Here is a 20,042-nt window from a genome sequence, read left to right on the forward strand (position 1 = left end):
TTCAGTGTCAGCAAGCCGCCTGCAGAATGAGCTATCCCATCTATTGATATAGCTTCAGAAATGTATTTCAGCCTTCTCTGAAAAGAAGATTTTGAATTCCCAGCTGGACTGAAGAGACCTTTGCAGTGCTGTGATACAAGATAATATGCCTTGCAGAATGTTTGCTTTTGTTCACATGTGATACTGGAGTTGTCTTGCACTGGTAGCCATCATTCAGTAGCAACAGAAAAAAATTCACGTGGTTTTCCTGTAAAGTACAGAAGTGTCATGGCAGATCATTGAAGTTTGTTTACTACCATCTGTCATGCATAAGGGTTTTAATATCTGGAAACCTGTTCCAGGTCATCAGATAGGATCACAAAGATGATTAAGGGAATGGAGGCTCTTACACATGAGGTGAGGCTGAAAGAGCTGGAACTGTTCCACCTGGAGAGGGGAAGGTTCATCAGCAATCTAACAATGTTTCTAAAAGCTTCATGGGAGGGAATGAAGAAGGAGCCAGACTCCTCTTAGTAGTGCTTGTTGACAGGACAAGCAGCAGTGGGCACATCAAAACCCATGAAATTCTGTTTGAACACAAGAGAGGACTTCTGGCTTTTTTTACTGTATAACACTGGTCAAACACTGGCACAGGTTTCCCAGAGAGGCTGTGGAGTCTCCATCAGTGGAGAAACTCAAAACCTGGCTGGACAACCTGTTCTGTTGCCCTGGGCAGCCTGCTGTAGGTGACCCTGCTTGAGCAGGGGCGTTGGACTAGATGATCTTAAGAGGTCCCATCGATCGTCAGTTATGTGGTTTTGTGAATAGGCCAAAAGTTGTGTCATGACATATTTTTTCAACAGGACTCTTTAAACGGAGTTCAAACTTGGGCCTTGAGTACCCTTGGACCAAAACAGTTCTTGTTGCATTCCATATTACAGCATGCCATGGGAACAATTTTTTCTCTAAACCTGTGGCTTTCACCATAGGGAGCAAGAATTGCTCTCTCACATGGTAGCATAATCAAGAGACTGTTTTACATAACTTTTTTCTGTACCTAAGACAGGTAGTGCTATTTACTGGTTAGGTTCCCCTATAAATCGCAGTGTGCCTAAAACATTTTGTTGGGCTGAAGTTTTTCATCTTGTGTGTATGTTCTATCTTTCTTTCATTTTATTCTTTTTCCCAATGTTGGTGTAGTGAAAACTACAATTGGAGCAATTCAGCTCTTCCCTGAAACTAGAAGAAAAGAGTAATTTGCCCTTGTCTTTAGTACTTCGAGCAGGTTGTCAGGAAAATTGGCTAAGCCTGTATGCACGTATGCTTTCCATACACAATCCATAGATTGTGTATGGTGCTTTAAACTACTTTTCCTATCATTGCACATCTGCGTGGGCTTTGCTGGGTTCAGTGGCCTTTAAGTGAGTCATAAAAATCTTTTCTGTGTTGTCAGTAATGCTTTTGCTGGCCCAGATAGCTGGAGCTGTCTGCCTGAATGAAGGGGCGCGAATCAGTTGAGTGAGGGCAGCAGGAGTGTAAACTGGGACAAGGATCACTTCAGCTTTTAGGTCTCCTGGCACTGAGATGACAGATGTAAATGGAAGGATTTCTTACTACTATAGATGATGGGGAAGAAAAAGACAGTAAGCTGCTGCTCCTGCCTCTTTTAGACTTCACCTTGGTCTGTGAGTGTGCATGTGGGTTGTGACAACTAATGCCATGTGGCTGAAGCAAAGAGCAAAGGGGAATGTCTGAAATAAGAAACTGTAGCAGTCCCTTATTTGTGCTTTCCTGAAAGAAAGAAATGGTGCTTGCTGGCAGGAAATTCAACTAGCTTGAGGCACTTGGCTATGGCTGCCTGAGAAAGGGCACCCACAAGCATTTAGGAGTGGCAAAGCAATAGTGTGGTGTTCTCTTCCAATGGTTCTGGATCCTTTTGCTGGTTATGACTTGAGAAAACTTCATTGTGGGGTTCAGTGTGTCACTAATGTTTTGCCTTTCCACCACAGCATCAGCCTTCCTGGTGCTAATGCAAGTGTGAAGCACATAATCTCCTCCATAGGATCAGGGCAGATGACACAGGGCTTTGGGACTTTGGTTCTGTCCCTCACTGATGAAGCCCACCTGAGAGGGTGAAAAAGTTTTGAGCTAATAATCAGACATGTTGTCTATTTGACACAGTTTTTCTAAGTGAACTCGCTTCAATAACTGAACTGTGTTGGCTTTTCTACCCCAGCCTGTTTTCAGCCCATCAGTCCATTTGAACCAGATTTGGCAAAGGAGTGAGGTCCCTGAAAGGATGAAGTTCTGATTTTCATGAAAATCAGTGTTGTTTTTTTGGAACGAACTAACGTCTCACTGAGGAAAGAGCTACACTGAGGTCAGCAGACAAGTTCACAGGCCTGGCTGCACATGCATAAATGGCTAAAACAGGGTATCTGTAGCAGAACCAGCCCCAGAAGCTGCTGCTTCTTGCCTAGGTTTTATGCGAGGGAGCTGTGTGTGTTTGGGAAGGGGAGAATGCAGCGAAGTAGGACACATTCAAAGAAACAGGCTTTTTTTATTTCTGCTCTTTGAGAAACCTTTTGGGAACTATGTTTTCCATTTCCCAAAAGATGTCTGAGGCAGACAGCTAGATGACATTCAGTTACCAGAACATGAATATCTTTGCTTACTCTCTCCTGGTAAGGACTCCTCTTGCTCCCACAGCTTGTACTGTGGCTTTAGAAGTGTTTTACACTTTGATTTTAATTTTATTCCTTCCTTTTAGGATGTTGCAGGTTTAGAAATATACTTTGACATTGGAACCTTTAAGTTGAGGACCTGGGGTTTTTTTCCAGTCACAGTTTGAAGAGCTAGCCAGAGGAACCTTAAGCTCTCATCAGTGGTCTCAAAATGCACATGGTAGTGTCCTGACATCTCAGTTTTCAAGAAATCAGTGCCTTTTGTATAAAGTAGCTGTATACTTCTTGCTAGCTGTTTGAAAAGTTACTGAATTCTTTTTTTTACTCTTTTAATGTATCGCGCAAATCTGGACTTCCAGTGCAGACAGGAAAGCTGTATAACCTGGGGATTTCATAGCACCTTGTTTCAATAAACAAAACCCCCCTACAGAACCCCTTATCTCAGAAGAACTTTTCTGTACGTATTGCAGAATGTACTGTTTGTACCTGCTAGCACATGCTTAGCTCAGTGTGTGCTGAGAGGAATATCAAAGCATCTATTTTCAATACACATCAGTTGCAATATACATTGTAATATACACCTCGTGGGAAGGCTTGGAAGGAGTTGAGATGTCTCTCTTGCTGATGATAACACGAAAACAAAAACAACTGTCGATTCCCTGGCCAGCCAGCTTGCTGGGACATTTTTATAATTCTTGTGCGATGTTGCTGGAGATCTCCAATTAGCCTCAAACTGGAGCTCGCAGCTTGTGTGTGAAACAGGCAGCTGCTGGCACGCAATCTTCCCTGAAGTTGTTTCCTTTCCTTTTTCCTGAGATTTAGCGAAGGGGGGGAAGGGGTTGGAGTCACATGGATACAAAGCTTTTGATTAATGTCCAAGTCTGGGCTGCTGCGGAGGCTTTCCAACCTCTCAGCTAACAGGGCGAGCTGGGAACCAGTGACCGCTCGTTTCCTCCAGGCTGTCCCCCCTTCCTGACGGGAAAGGCGCACGCACTGGGGTGGCTCCTTGCCTCCGGACCTCGGGCCGCTGCTGGAGCTGGGTGAGAAGGGACCGAGGCTGCTGCGCGGCTGGAGACCGGCCGGAGCCCGGCCCCGCTATGTAACTTAGCGGGGTCTTTTGTTGTCCTTGTCCGCAGCGCAGTGCCGGGGCGCTCGGGCACGCTGCCTGCAGCCGAGAAAGGCGCCGGGCTGGGAGCACCGTCCCTCCCCGCTGCACCATGACAGAGGAAAGCAAAGGGGAAGGCAAGGGGGAAAGCGTGAAGGACTTGGAGAAGCAGCTTCGCTTGCGCGTCTGCGTCCTCAACGAGCTGCTGAAGACCGAGCGGGACTACGTGGGCACGCTGGAGTTCCTGGTGTCGGTGAGCGGGGGGGGCCTCGCCTCGCCCGGCGGGGCCGCGCTCGCCGCGCAGCCGCTAGTGCGGGGCGCGGGGCGGGCGGGGAGCGGGGCGGGCTGCTGCTGGCCGCGGGACCGCGGGGCTCGCAGCGGGGGGGGTCTTCCGTCCCGAGCTCTGCGGGGCGTCCGCTTTTGCCGAAAAGCGACGGAGAGTAACAGGTTTTGAAATAGCTGGGGAGGGGTCGTGTTGTGTCGTGCCCCCCCTCCCCAGCCGCTCTCCTCGGAGAGCCTGCACTGGTGACCTCACTTAAACGCTGATGATCTCATTTCTCCAGGCAGGGAAGCTAAGGGGGTAATGTGTTTGGGGTCAGGTCTGCCTCGGGTGTGAGGGCTTGTGTTCCAGGGCGCCGTAGTTCCATTACTTGCCTTAGTCCCTGAAAGAGGGCGGTGCAGGGAGGTAAGGGGAGGACAGCGGGAGTGCTGGTGTGCAGCAGCTGCTTGGCATTAAAGCCACATGTGGTACAGGGTCAGCTGGGAAGGTAGCAAGTTCTGGTGAGAGCACTGTTGGAGCAGCTTTAGCTTCCCTTTACGTCTGTCAATGTTGCTAGGTTTATTTGTGGCAGGTAATACCCTAATCAGACCAGCAGCGGTTTTCACTCTCAAAAAGCCAAAATGACAAATTATTATAGAATGGATGCAGGTAGTGTTCATTTGCACATGGTCTTGATAGCATCACTTTAGGACCCTGTTGAGATAAATATGTCCAAATCAGCTGGATAAGTTAAAAGATTTCACAGTAGCCCCCTCGTACTTTTCTTTCCTCCCCTGTCCTGCTGAAGAGGGGAAATCCTTCAAACTGCAAACTTCCTGCTTTGCTGCCTTGAGATCTGTGAACTTTCTGCTTATTATCATGAAAGAGGAAATTCTCAACTTGGCTGTCACAGGGAGAATAGAAGCACAGACACTGGCGTGAAATAAGATCTGCAGAGTAGCTTATTTTCTCCATATGTTTATCCTCAGCAGAACCATGAAAAATGGTAAATGGTCCAATGTGTTTTCTTTTTTTTTAGAAAAGAAGTTTAACACGTATGTTTAACAAAGTGACCGTGTGATTATGCTTTACTTGCTTCCATTTAACAGTCAGATTTTACCTATTGTAAAAAATTATCTATCCTAAGGGAATGTTCTTCAGTATCTTCAGCCTCAAATTTGGTGTGTGTTGGTCTTATATCATTTCAGCAAATTGAAATAATTTGTAATGTCTTTAATTTTGCACTCTACATTATAAGACACAACAGATGTTGATGTTTGAGCAGTAAGTGCTCAGCTTCTTCTAAAGACCAGACCGTACACATTTCAAGTTGCATCCAAATACTGAATTCAGTAATAAGTCTTTTTTGCACTTTGGATCAAGATGATCTAAATAAATTGTATGGAGAAAGGGAAGAGGGCTGGAGTCAAATACCTGGTTCTGTGTAAAGTTTTTCTTACTCATTAATGGTTGCGAACAGGGTTCAAGTAACAGTTCAGAGATTAAGCCTGTCAGAGGGAAATGTCATGTGTTCTAACTGTGCTTCAGCCTTGGTTTCAGGAAACAACTTCTGAGCTTTCCTTTGGCCTGCCTGATAGGACTGCTATTGAGAGCAGCTGTGGTGGTGGATTTATAAGGGCCATTGGACTAGGGCCAGTATGGAGACCTTCACACTTACTTTACATAAGGCATCAAAACTGTCATTGTATTTGTTCCTATGGTTACTTGTTGATCTGGAGGCTAGATCCTCTCATTTATGTGTCTTAGGCTTATGGTTGGTTCCCTCTCTTTTTCTTAAAACCATTATCAGTCCTAGGACCAGCTCTTCTGAGATACAAACACTGTCCCAGTTTACTTTGTTTCACACCATGAGGTGGTTTTGGGGCCCACAACTTGGGTTCCTTTTGGATGCAAGTGATCTGGAAGGTTTTCTGTAGGAGCTCATCTGTCTGCTAGTGAGCGTGCAGTTCTTGGGACTAGTCTAGAGCTAGTCTGAAGTGACCTTCCCACCAACAGTGTGGGATCCCAGCACTTACTATTTCTCTGTCCAAACCTTATCCTGTTTTCCAGGATGTCATGTGAAAGTATAGGCAGCCTGAGGGGTTGAAGTTCCAGTAAAAGTTAAGAGTTAGGCTTCCAGGTTGCCTCAGTTTGTTGTAGAAACCGTGTTTCCTTTTTGACTGAGAAGCTGAAGCTATTTATAGTCTTTGTAACAGTCTGCACGGAATACCTGCAGTTTTCACTGTAGTTAACAGTAACAGAGTATTCACTTAGATAAATGAAAAAACCCTGTGGTTTCAGGGTTAGACCCTATTTCTTCTGCTGCATTCCAGAATGTAATCTTTGATGATGTGTATGGTTCATGCAGAAAAATACGTTAGGCCTTGTGTAGTAGCAGTGGGCAAGACAGCTAACTTTTCACCAATTTGGATTGCAGTTTCCATTTTGTATATATGCCCTGTTGAGGAGGCAGTTAAATTAAGGAACAGGAAAGTCCAGATTTCTTCAATTGATTGTTCTTGCATTGGAAAGGGGCAGGATATAAGTGAAGTTTGTGTGGAAGCATGGCGTACATCATACCACACATAACTCATTTTCCTGAGTACTTCATGAGATCATATGGAGTGAATTGATAACGTGCATGACCCCTTTGGCTGAGGCAAAATTACACTGTCGCAGTGGGCAATATATAATACAGACAGGAGTGAAAGGGACGCATAAGCCTGATTTATCCGAGTGGTGGGAGAAGGAGGCCTCTGTTGCTGATGCAGTCACGTTGGAGAAATGGGGCTTTTCCTGGTACAGCTTGTGGCTTGCTGGAGAACGAAGAGATTATAAGGAGCAAGTGGCTTTGCTGGTGTGCATCAACATGGGAGATGCTTTGCTGGTCTCACTGCGTTGGAAACACGTCTATTATATGTTACATTTATTCAGGTGCTTCAGTTTATGTTAAAAGGAAAGAGTGTCTCACTGAGGACATATTTCTTGTTGTTTTATTTAAAGTATTCTTGTTGCCCTACTTCTCTGTGATTCTTCGTCTTCCAGTTGTCATGAGTGTAGTGAGAAACAGCTTTGTTTGTGTGTTCTGTCAAAAGTCTACAAGGCTATTAAGTGCAAAGCAAAAGATTTAATATATTCATTATTTTATTAGATAGATGTAGCTGAGTAATCATTCCCATGTGAGTTCATTCACCTCTTCTTTTTGGCTTTACGCTGTGTAAATACAGTGTATTGCTTTTAATTTGCACTCATCACAGATCAGGTCTGAGTGGAAAGGTCTTGTTATATTAATATTATTCTTTCAGATCTCCTAAATCTTCCAGTAATAAACTATAGTAGCGCAGTATGTTGAGACATCAGTAATACTGAGCAATAACAATTTTGGACCCATTTGAGTGAGTTATGTAAACATATGTGAGGTGGATAAGTGAAATCCACCAGTAGTTGCAGCAATGTCAGAGGGAGGAGGCATGCACAGGAAGTTATGAAGAAAGTCTTACACTTTTCCTTCAGATACTTCATTGTAACATTGAGTGTCATTGCCATACCAGAGGTTTTCTTCTTGTTAGCATTTAGCATTTCTTAAAAGAAATAAATCTAGTGATGGGAGAATTTACCTAAGGCGCTACAATGTCTTTGAAAACTGTATCTACAGATGGAGCTTTTGATGAGCTACAATATAAGGTTTCTGTTAAAAACTATTCATACTTTACTGGCTAAATTAGCAGTTGGGATTTTTCTGCTGCTGGGTGATCTCGCTGGTGATCATATCATCTTCCTATGGCAAAATCTTTGTTTTCCAATTAAAAAGAAGCTGTACTTGCAAGGATAGAGGAGAATCTTTTTGCTACCGAAGTGCACTGTCTGGAGTGGAGAGAAAGCAACAGTTGGTGAATATTTACGTGTCATCCGATTGTGTAACTCAATAAGTAATGCTACCTTGAGCGTTCATGGTAAAGATGCTCTTTAAAAAAATGTTGTGACTTTATCAACATATACCTTATCTATTTCATTCTTTACAGCAAATGAGAAAGCATGTGTATTTACTGTGCGCTGTGTAAACATAATGAAAATTTTGTATTTTGCTCTATAAGCACAGTTAGCTAACTAGAGTAAAAACTACATAAACTTTCCCATGATTTTCATTGATCCATGACTTTTTTCTGGAGAATTTATTTGAATTTTAATGAATTTTTAAAAAATAAGTTGCGGTGTTTTTTTATATTTGTGTAATGTTTTCATGTAAGGTTTCATTTACTGTATAAATCAAGGTACTCACCTGAACCCTCAACATAGCAGTAGTAAAGAAACCAGTCAAACTGTGGGAAGAAGTTGCTGAGAAATTAATAAGTATTTAACAGTAAAGAGTTGCCAAAAAGTGGCTGGCTTAATTTGTCACCTTGTAACTTGGTGTAAGGCTTAGTTTTTATGACAGCGCTTTACATTGACTGACTGGCCAGTAAAGGCAAACCAGGCCATAAAGAGCTGTAGGATGCAAGTACGCTGCAGGGAAATAGGCTAGACACAATAGTAGGCAAATACATATATGTATGTAAAAATATATATATGAAAATATATATATATATATATTTGTGAAAAAAATTATTTTGAAATAAAAATTGGAAATGTAATGGATCTGCTACACTTGGTACTTCAGGGGATATCCATGGAAGTAGAGTTTATTTTTCTATGACAGGGATTGTTTTTCTGGGCAGTTTCATGTTCTGACAAATTTGACGTTGATGGGAATAGAAGCAGATGTTGGCACTTGTGTAAGCCTTCCAAAATGCCGTGGCCTCAGCTGGGGTGACTAGTTAGATCTTGAAGCAGCTGGGTGAAAAAACAAAGCCAGTTTATTATGTAGACTATACTATGGTTTATAGAGTCTCTCCTGTGAGTATATATACATTTGTGCCAGTTAGCTTTCAAATCTTAGTTTAATTCCATTAGATCCTACTGTACTATCTTCTCCCCTCACTTCTGCTTGCACTAAAGTGAAAAAAAGGGGTTCGCATTCTTTAAATGTGTGCCCTGTTAAGGGAAGCTGAATCCTTGCTTTTCAATAGGCATAAAGAGATCTTGTTTATAAAGTTTGTTGCTCAGCCTTCTCAGTGGCTGTGTGACTCCTCAAAGAGCTGTATTTCCCTGCCACGCTGAGTCTTTCCTTTCGCTTGGTTCAATAGGTATTTCTCTGATTATTGAGCAGACCATTTAGTTGCACAAGTGTAATTGAGACTCCAAGTAAACTTCAGTCAAATTCAGTGTTACTCACACTGACCGGCAATAGAGGATTTATGGCCTGGATTGCAATTCCTGAAATGGTCATGCTAGACGATGACATTAGGTGTTGGGCCTTTCACAAAAGAACCATTTTTAAATGATCTTTTCTGGCTGTAGTTTGATACAGTAACAATGTGTGTGTGTTGTTTCTCTGTGTATGTGTATATATCATAGAGTATCTCAAGTTGGAAGGGACCCATGAGGATCACTGAGTCCAAATCCCTGAACGTGTTATATGTATATCTCGATTACAGCAATGATTAGTGACTTCATAATGGTTTGCATAATTGCATTTATATTCCATAAAAGGGATTAAATGAATGGAAGGGAAGGGTTTTAGCTGGCTGCATTTTTTGATAAGGTTATGTGATTTCCTTTCTCTTCAGAAAAAGAAAAACAACATTCTATGGCTCCTTCATCATAAAAAGTCGAAAGGAAGTGCAAACACAATTACCATAGAAAGTCAATATCTTTTCCATTCACATCCAATTTCTGCTGGTTTTAACTTGCTTAAGTGTTACAAAAACTGTGAGTGTGGTATTCTATTCTTATTTGACTTTGCTTGGCTATATCAATAGCACCACCTGTGGTCTTTATCAGAGTAAGGGTAACCACTTAAAAGCTGTTTATTTCTTTGTAACTCCTGCCCCCAAGGTTGAATGCTTGCTTTATAGAATGAATAAGCAAGAAAGATTATTGGGGTCTCTACTAGCTAAGCACAGAGTTCATGTGAGGTATGGCAACAGCAAAAAGTAGAGATTTTTCAGAAGTTTGGAAGCATAGGGAATTATACTGCATTATACTCTAGACAGATGTTTCATACTTTTCAGTGGATTTCATTTTACTGCTCTCAGTTGTACCTAGACCATATTGTGAAAAGCTGCTCTTTAACAGGAAAGGTTCAGCTGTTTGTTTAGCTGCTCAGTGAAAATAAAATACTGAAAGGAGAAATCTTTGTTTCACAGCGCTTAAGAAACTTTTCTGTTCCTAAGACTTACTGTAGACTGAGACACATCATGCTGAAGACCATGATATGCTTAGAAATGTACAATTTCTTGATTTATCTGTATTTATAAAAATAATCATATTTGCAGTATTCCATTTATTCCTTTGCTCTGCCTTATAGCTCGGTGCTGACTCTCCTGCCACATACATTTCACAAGTTTGTAATATGAGGTGCTAATTCAGAAGAGACTACTTGGAGGGGACCATCAATCATTAACTCTAGAATTAAGTTACTCCATGCAGACTAACACTGTTGAATAGTATGCTGTTTGCAGTAATTTCAAAAACTTACAGAGACATACTTTTCAACCCTCTTCAGTAGTGATTTTTTTCACCATTTTAAAGCACCGAGTACTTTGAAATGATACATTCCAAGGTTGGTTTGTATTTTTCTGGTAGGGTTAGCATGAAGAACAATTTTGATTGAATGAAGATGTCGAAGGCAGAGTTAGTATTATACTATAAGAGGAACAAGAAGTTCTTCACATTGGAAACCAAAAGGAACTGAATTTTGGCGAAAATAAACAAATCCAAACTGGCTATGGTTGACCTAAGATACTGATGGGGGGCAACTTCCCAGTCTGTAGGAGGCTGTAACCATGTGTCTGTATGTTAAGTACATGTCCCTGTTTGGAAAGGAATTGGGCTACTCATGAATGAAATACAGACTTGAATAAGGTAATCTCAGTTAATAATTAGAATGATTTAGGTTCTATCTTTTTATACAAGTATCTTGAATAACTTTGAATACCTATGTACTCATGCATATTCTTTTTCAGGAATTTTGTTTAAATGTTTTTGCTTTAATTCTGAACTACATGCATATTGGTTCAGTTTTCTGTTTTGGACTGAGCAGGATTATGACTGTCTTTGGTGAATAGATTGTCTGTGTTGGTGTGGGACTCAAGGGAGAGCTTAGGGACAGGTTGCTCAGGAAGAATACAAAGACATGCAAGAATGGAGATAGCGAAGTCAAAGCTCAGCTGGCATTGAAATTAGAGGTGTGAAGGGCAATGGAAAGAACTTCCATAAGTACATTGATAGCAAAGGAAAGCTAAGGAAAATGTGTGCCTACTGGTCAGTGGGGCAGGGAGCCTTACGAAAAGGGGACATAGGAAAGGCTGAGTACTCCATGCTATTTTTCCTGGTGTTTTCACAAATGAGGGTTTTTCCTTAGGCCTCTTGAAGCTTACTTGAAAATTTTGTGAGAATGTGTCATTGCCTACGGTAGAGGATGGCAGAGTTACAAACTACTTGTGACAATTAGACATACTCAAGTCTAAGATGAGATGGGATATGTGTGAGGAAGCTGGCCAATGTCAGTGTGAGGCCTGTCTGTCATCTTTGAATGGTCATGGTGACTGGAGGAAGTTCCCAGTGACTGGGAAAATGCAGATGGCAAACTTAGCTTCAGGAAGGCCAAGGAAGAGTATCTGGGGAAATGCGAGCTTGTCAGCCTCACCTCGTTCCTTGGGGAGGTAATGCCGTGAATCATCTTCAAAACCATTTCCATGTAGCTAATAGAAAGGAAAGTGATTAGAAACAGCTTCTGGAGATCTATCAAGGGTGAGTCATTCCTGGTTAACCTGATTGCCTTCTATGAGGAGATGACTGGCTCAGTGAACTTTGTGAAAGCTATGGATATTATTTAACTGAAGTCTTTGCATGGTTTCACATAGTATCCTTACATCCAGATCTCATCAGTTTGGACTGGGTAAATAGACAGTAAGTTGGGTGGGAAACTGATGGATCTGTTAGACTAAAGGGACAGTTGTCAACAGCAAAGGGTACAAATGGTATCCAGTTATGGGTGGTGTCCCTCAAGAACCAATGCTGTATCATGTCTTCAGTAACGTTCTGGATGCTGGGATAGGATGGTGCACTTTGAGCACTCAGATCTCACAGGGTGGGGTACTAACAGTACTGATGGGTGCCTCATGAAGTTCAGTGAAGGCAAATACAGAGCCATGCACCTGGGAGGGAATAACCCTGTCCACCAGTAGAGGCTGGGGGCTAGGAAGCAGCTTTACAGAGAGGGCTCTGGAAGTGCTTGTGGACAAGAACTGGAACATGAGTCAGCCGTGCAGTCTTGCAGTGCAGAAAACGATCAGCATCCTGGACTGTTTTAGCAAGGATGCCACCAGTAGGTCAAGGGAAGTGATTCTTTACCCTCTACTCTACAGTTGTGAGACCTTTGTGGCATACATTTTGGTCTCCGTAGTTCTACTGGAGCAAGTCTAGTGGAGGGCCAGCATAGTGAGCAGGGGCCTGGAGCATATTACTGTGAAGAGGGGCTGAGAGAGCAAGGTTTCTTCAACCTTAAAAAAAGAAGGGTCAGTGGAATTTTTATTGTTGTCTACAACTCCCTGATGGGTAGATATGGAGAAGATGGAGCCTCATTCCTCTCAGAGGTGCAGTGGAAGGAGAGGCAATGGAAGATGGGAAATTCCAATTCAATGTGAAGGGAAAAAATATTGTTTACCTTGAGGATGGTCAAAAACTGGAATAAGTTGACCAGAGTCTGTGGAATAATATTCTTTATTTTGTTCAAAGCTGAACTGGGCAAGACTGGACAACCTGTTGTAGTTGACATTGGTTTGCTTAAGCAATTGGGCTAGATGAACTCTGGAGGTCCCTTCCAACCTACGTGATTCATCCATTTTGCAATTTATTGTTGGTATGATGGGGAAAAAGACTGTCTTGAAGTTTCAGCTCTTCAGGACAGCAATTTTTTCAGGTTTGCATCTCTACTTTGTTTCCTTTATCCTCTGAAATTGCAGTACAGATGGCCAGGCTATACTGTTCAGAAAACAAATATTCAAAATCCAAGAGGAAACTCAGATGCAAAGATATATTTTTTTCAACTGTATTATATTTGCTCAGGAACCAGATAACATGGCACTTCTGTAATATTTTCTATTCAGAGAGATCTCAGTGCATCGCTGTCATTCATAAATCAAATCTGAGTAGTTTTACAAATGGGAAACTTGGAGACAGATCTTGATTTTTGGGTCCCAGTGGAAGTTAGTGGCAGAGCCAGAAATATAATCTGATGTCTTGATTCCCAGTTCAGTAGTCTGACAGCAAAGCAGCCCTTTCCCTTTATGTATAATTAATGCTAGAAGAATGGTTGTCTACTTAAAATGTCTGAGAGACTGCAAGGATAATTCTTCAAAGCCAGCTTCATTTTGTGTCAGCTTTATTGCTCCTATGATTCTCCCATAGACTGTTCACAGCTGAATTTCTCCAGTTGTAGGGATAGAACTGAGATACTAGGGGATGACACTTATTTTAGGTCCTGTGAGACCTCCTGATTCTCCTTTATGCTCTTGGCAGCCTGATTGCCATGTCACCTGGCATACCTTATGAGCTTTCAACTTCAAGGCTGGTGAGCATGAGTTTAGTGTAGGGGAACGGGTAGGAGAAACAGCTAGAACTGAAGAATAGTCGAAAGACCAGTAATGTGATGTAGTAGGGTAGATTTTCTTATTTCAGTGTCAGTTATGTGATGCAGGCCCCCTGACAAAACGATAATACCTTGCTGAATGGAGCAAAATAAATCATCTACTCCTTGACCTTCCTAGGGAAGTTTTATGTGCATTCTCACTTCAAAATTAAATTTGGCTGTAGCTGCTGGTATTTGCACCTGGAGTTTAAATACATGATATGTATTGATACGTTTGCTTTCTAAATACACTTTTGCCTACTGTAACAACTACAGCAAGTGACCAGTAGCAACTGACAGGTGAATTTACAATAAATAAGGTTTTTTTAATAATTTGCCCTGTGAAATATACTAGTAATTTCTCAGGCTGTTTAAATGGAGTCATTCCTAGAGTGAGAGATGAATGTGTTCCTACATGTTGACTTAACAATCCCAGCCTTCTTATACTAAATCAAACATGATGTGACAGAGGAGCAACAGCAGAGATGGAATGCTCTTAGAGAAGGCTCAGAAGGTAACTTGCTGCCCTACCCAGTATCCATGTTAGTAACATGTTACAGTGTAGCTCAACAGTAATGTGGTAATTTATTGGAGAGCCAAGTTGTTTGAGGTGTGTGCCCGGTGTCTTCTGTGATGCTCAAAAATGAGGTGTTAAGAGCCCCATCAGGGATATAAATAAATTGGAATAGCGTGGATTAGTCAAGAACAATCAGCAGTGAGGCTGAATAGGAAAGGAGAAACAGGCTGCAAACATGGAGACTGTCAAGGCCAGGATGAGTTATCCATGATGCTTATGCAGTTAATCCTCATTGTAGCTAGTTAGGTATGGGCTGGGCCATTGGAAATTCTCTGTACTTGGGACTGTAGACTCTTGGTAGATAACAAGGATGTTTTCATTTGTATCACAAAAAGCAATATAGAGAAAATATAATTGGGTAGTGGCTGGTCAGAGCCACAAGGCTGGCCAGGTCTGACTGGTTGAGGTACAATGATTAGTGTCATGTACTTGGCAGTCTGAGAAAGAAATCTGAAGGTGACCCTTTGGAATATGTGTGTGGCTGTGACCTCTGAGTCCCCGGCTGAAATGGCTGGGGCATATTTCAGGAACTGTAAGCTAGAAAGAAAGACTAAACCACAAGAAAGTTTTCTCACTTGGTCTAGAATTGTGTTTATACTTGTACTTGTCATAAATGTCTAGTTTTTTGAAAAGCCTAATTTCTTTGCCTTACTAACTTCATGAAGTTGTGCTTACAGAAAGCCTTCAGTGACCTGTATCTTGGGGCTTGTTTAGGCAGGGCTTGTTGGCAAGTAGTGAAGGGTGAGTTTGGTAGCCAGTTACCTGTACTGGAAAGACTACCTTGTAATAGGCACAAAGTGGTGAAGTAGACGAGACACTTTGAGACGTGTTCAGTGGCAAACCCTGAATCATCTGTATCTACGTCCTGACTGCCCCGCACTCCCAAAAAAATAACAGTTCAAAACATGATGAATGTGTTTCTAAAACAAAGCTGGTTTTACGTTATTTCCCTGCTAAAAATTGCAGATTGGGAATTAAGTTAAATACTGATTACTAGGTAACAGCATTAAAGTGGAGCAACCCCTGAAGTAATTCAGTAGTTTTATTTTCTTTAACAAAAGATACCATAAGAGTCATCAACTTCCCATTTTATGTTATTGAAATAAACTAGAAAGTACCAGATAGAAAATGGAAGAATGGCAAGCAAGATTCTTCTTCCCTTCCCCTTAACACACTTTCAGGATGCTCTCAGTTCTTCTGTGAACTTAATTTGCCATGTTTTTACTTTTTAATCCCTATTACGACATTTTGAAAAAAAATTGGGCACTAAAAGCACAAAGCTGTAAAGTTTAAATGATGTGCTGTGTAACAAAGTGATTGATGCCTGGGATGCTATGAATTTGTGTAACAAGACTGGAAAATCACTTCATTTTATTGCTTAGTATGTGCTAAGTTACCTTACCCAAGGAATTTAAGCATATGGTGTGTCCACATGCCTAGAAGAAATAGCATACAACAGGATGCTTTGAGACAACATCCTCAGATTCTGTAGTGTGAGCATGGTAAAGGGAGTTTTAAGTGTGTGTTTTTTGTTGTTTTTTTTTTTTTTTTTTTAAGTGCTTTGAGAGTCATAGAGGCATTTGAGATTTAAACAGACATGGAAGCAATGGAAGCTCTAGTGTGTAAGAACTGCTTTCATTAAGCAGATAGCAAAGGTAGAGGGAGAGAAGAGTGGCACACACCTGTAGAGTTAGTGTTTTGTCTCTTGCAAAATGTTCATTGCTGAATAGTTCCTATTTATCTTTTTATTGCCTGTGGGGGAGACTTATTCTGTAGAAGCCATATAAAGCAGGAAGACAGTAAATATGTCCTGATTTGTAGAATGCCTTTGTAAAAATGGCCACCCTAAATTTATAATGATAGCTGTTTCCTTCCTTCCTTCCAGTGCCTGCTGATATTTGTTCCTGAAAGCTTATAAAATACCACTTAAAAATGAACTTGCAGTATAAGATAAAGACCTAAAATGAGAGGTGTTGGAATTGCTGTGCTAGATTTAGTAATAGGTTTACCACAGTAAATTTTTTATAATGGTTAGTAGCATTACTTAAGGATGGTGTACTTCAGGCATGAATGGTTTGGGGGGCTGTCTCTACTGGACATTGTGTATGCAGGGTCTGGATGTAAACTAAGTAATCTCTGAGTTTGCCTAGTTTATTTTTGTACAGTTTATATTTTTTTTGGCACCTGTAACTTCTGAATGTGTTTCCCACAAGATAATCTCTTTTGCTCATTTTAAATGTCCTGCCTGAAAAATTCACTATGTGCTTGCGTCACTATTTTTCTTGTTAGAAGTCCAAGTCTAATTATTCTTGTTATGAAACCCTTTTCACGCTTCTGATCATCTTTCAGACTCCTTTAGGATGAATTCTTCTGGTGTCAGTATCACTGATCTTCACTCAAGTTTTGTTCATCTTTTTCACAACACTCTTCAGAGGGTAAAAATTAAAACCCCCAAATATGTATAATAGATGTTTGAGGTACTGAGTTATATTTTTTTTATGTATCAAAAGATGTTAAAGAATTCTGTTTATCCTTCTTCTGCGAAGTGTTATTAGCACATTGCTTAGGCCCTGCTTTCCTCTCTTCATTTACCTTTGAATATTGGAAATGGTATTTTTAGAGATACGGGAACATGCTTGAAGTATGAGTTGTAGCTGCCGTTTGATCCTTCAGACCACTCTGTTTTGCAGTGTGAAACAGTATGTGGGGAAAAGTTATGGAAAAGAGGTCTCAGTAGAGGATAAAAGTAGCTAGCAACAGGAATAAATGTGAAGAATGAGAGGTGTGAGATTACTGGAGAAACTCTGCTTTGGAAACCAGGGGGAGGGAATACTGGAAATGGAGGAAAACTGCACAAACGAGGCAGAAAAGGAAAAGGGAATGGTTACTGGTTCTTCTAAAAATGAAAAAGCGCACAAAACCCCCTTTGGAACATGTCAAGTATGTGATGAGATTTCCTCATACTGTAGTATTTGTGTTAATAAGACAGGCATCACTGTATTTTGCAGTGCTAAATTAAGTGCCACTTGTGGTCTCAGGAGTTAACAATGTTGGATGGCAGAAGGGAGTGTGACAAGCAATAAGGTAGAAATGTGGTTTCTTAGATATCTTCAAATACAGTCAGCTTGAGGCGTGAAAATATCATTATTTTGCATTTGGTTCTTGTGTGTTTATTTTAATTTATTTTATGATGAAATAGGAAGTTTCAATTATTATTAAGAGATAATTGAATTTTGTAATTAGAGAGCAAAACGTGAGCTGTCTTTAGCTGATCTCGAGAATTCCAGGTTTTCAAGATGATGTGACTGATTTAACATTTGGAAAGTGACAAGTTTTAGATTGCTTTATAATGTTGGAAATATTGTTGACAGAGTTCAGATCTTTCTGTGTGTTAGAACGACAGAGGAGACCTCTTAAGCGGAAGGATCATATTTGTTGTTTTCTCTAAGTAGAAAGGCTCATTTTCTAAGATGTTGATTCTGTAGTTCAGCTACACAAAACCACATGTAACTACCATTACTAACATTGGAATTAATGAATGGAAATTAAAATATTAATTGCATGTGGTTACTGCATTTCAATATGCTGTAATATACCTGGAAGAATTCTTTATGTGGAGAGGGGCAGGAGAGTGAAGACCTGATAGCAGTAACTTTTATTTTTGTTTAAGTTTACTCCTCATTCATTTATCTCTTCGACACTGTGTGAGATCCTGTTTATTAAGAATAATGCCTGGAAGTTGGCAGTTATATTCTGAATGAGTGTGTCAATTTCTTCCCATATGCTATGAGGTTGTCCCCACAGGAAATAAAGGGACTTTTTTCCATGTTTAGTTATACTGAACTGTTATAATAGTCAGACGGGACAGAAACAATGGGAAGGAAAGTTTCCTGTTTTCCGCAGATACTGAAGAATTCTTTGGCCCCAAGGAAGGCAAAGCTTTCTTCAGTCTGAGTGTAAATGCACAAAGAACTGGTTTTCATTAGTATATGAAGTTGCTGCGATTTCTATTGAAAAGCAGTGGTTCACTCTCTTAAATGTTTTACAAGGCAATTTACTGTCTGTTCTACCTGTCTTGATTACATTTCAGTACTTGCAGTTAGCAATAGTAAATTACAGCAGGGAAGGCTTAAAACTTCCCCTTAGAAATGCTCAAATATATTGTGCTGTGGTTAGAATGCTTTTGGATAGGTGATGAAACACAATTATTTTAAAGAATCCTCACGTTTGTGTGCCTACTACAGACCTGACTTTGACATCCTCAAAAGGGAAATGGAGGAGAATATGAATAGCAGACTTGAAATCTTTTCAGAATAATAAAATAACTGCAAAAAAGAACTGTGCTTTGTTTTTTTATTTTACTGTGCCAGAACAGAATTGGGGAAGGCTGGTAAATCAGTGTCTCAGCAAATACAGCGATGAAATTTTCATGTGAAGCTGAGGATAATTTACACTGACACTGCTGCAATATAAGCTGTGGTTTTCCATAGGTAGGGAGAGACAAAGCATCTGACCCTCCAAAACAAAAACCCTCAAAAAACCAACCCACTGCAAAAGCCCTTTACGGTGAGATTCAGCCTGATGAGTTCATAAAAGATTACTTGTCTTCAGATTTCCTATACATATATTACAGAACACTCCCATGAGTTGGTAGAGATGACCTTCAGTCATGATTAAAGCTTATTCTAGTTAGAATACATGAAGATAAATGTTTAACAGGAGCTGTAGTACTGGTACAATTAATCAATCATTTCGTTCAGTAGACCAGATGAAGCAACTTTTGCTAAATTGAGTAGTTACTGCTCAGTCTTGGTAAGTTCTTAACTTGGATGTTGTAATGGAGTTGTCAATATGTACAATCACATAAAACATAGGTTTTCCAAATTTGCTTGCAGCACACTTCACTGAGAAATGTTTTCGATAACAAGATCCTTTCAGACACTTTTCATGGCTCTGAGTCAAAATTGTCAGGTGAATTGGTGAAAAGGAATTGCTTTTTACTTTCTGAAGCTTCTCCTATTTCTGTGTCAAACCTGCTTTGGATATAAATGTGATTTTACAGCAGTTATCAATGTCAGTGTTAGGTAAAATACTCTTCTCGTGACGTTTAAAGTGATTTTATGTAGGTTACTGTATGGAATGTGTGAGTCAGTGTTGCTTCCTGCTAGCAATTGTATCATGAAAATGAAGTTAATTTGGGCATTTTGTGAGAAATGTGTGCTGAAAATACATTTGATTAATTAGTTCTTACCTGTATTACAGCAGCTTCCAGCACAGAAATTGACAATGAAGTTTTGCACTTGTAGCTTTTACTACTACTACTACTAAAAGAGCTAGATTTGGATTGAATGGCCTCTCTCTCTCTCTGTCAATATGACCACCATGACTACTATCATGTATTTGCATATTATGCATCTTTGTACTGAAAAATTCCCCATATTTACTTGCCAAGTGTGGTTTGGCTTTTGACTGCAAGAACTGTTAGATGTAAAACAGGATTTTGGCAAAATGTTATTGTGTGTCTAAACTGTTTGTTCTTTGTATACTGTTGTCTGTCTTAATGTGCCGTGGCAATAAAGGCTGTAATGGCTATTCCATTCCTTTTCCTGTTGTTTTGCAGCCACCAAACAGCTCTGGGCTAATGCAGTGCTCTGACTTCCCCATTTAATTCTAAATCTTTTAATTTCACAGAGTAAACATTTCTCATA

The 20,042-nt window shown here is 40.6% G+C and overlaps 1 protein-coding gene across 2 annotated transcripts in view; it reads left to right on the forward strand.

Moving 5' to 3' along the window:
* Nucleotides 1–3,565: 3,565 nt before the first annotated feature.
* PREX2 (phosphatidylinositol-3,4,5-trisphosphate dependent Rac exchange factor 2) overlaps nucleotides 3,566–20,042 on the forward strand; it is a 181,113-nt gene continuing 164,636 nt past the window's right edge. The window contains exons 1-2 of one of the 2 annotated variants that reach the window (XM_040587070.1): nucleotides 3,566–3,703; nucleotides 3,800–4,021. In XM_040587070.1, coding sequence (XP_040443004.1) covers nucleotides 3,881–4,021 — 141 coding nt within the window. In that variant the 5' untranslated portion in view covers nucleotides 3,566–3,703; nucleotides 3,800–3,880. Of the gene's footprint in view, nucleotides 4,022–20,042 lie in introns of both variants that reach the window. The other variant, XM_040587069.1, reaches the window with a different exon arrangement.

The sequence above is a fragment of the Falco naumanni genome, chromosome 3 (assembly GCF_017639655.2).
Source record: "Falco naumanni isolate bFalNau1 chromosome 3, bFalNau1.pat, whole genome shotgun sequence".
Lineage (NCBI taxonomy): Eukaryota > Metazoa > Chordata > Aves > Falconiformes > Falconidae > Falco > Falco naumanni.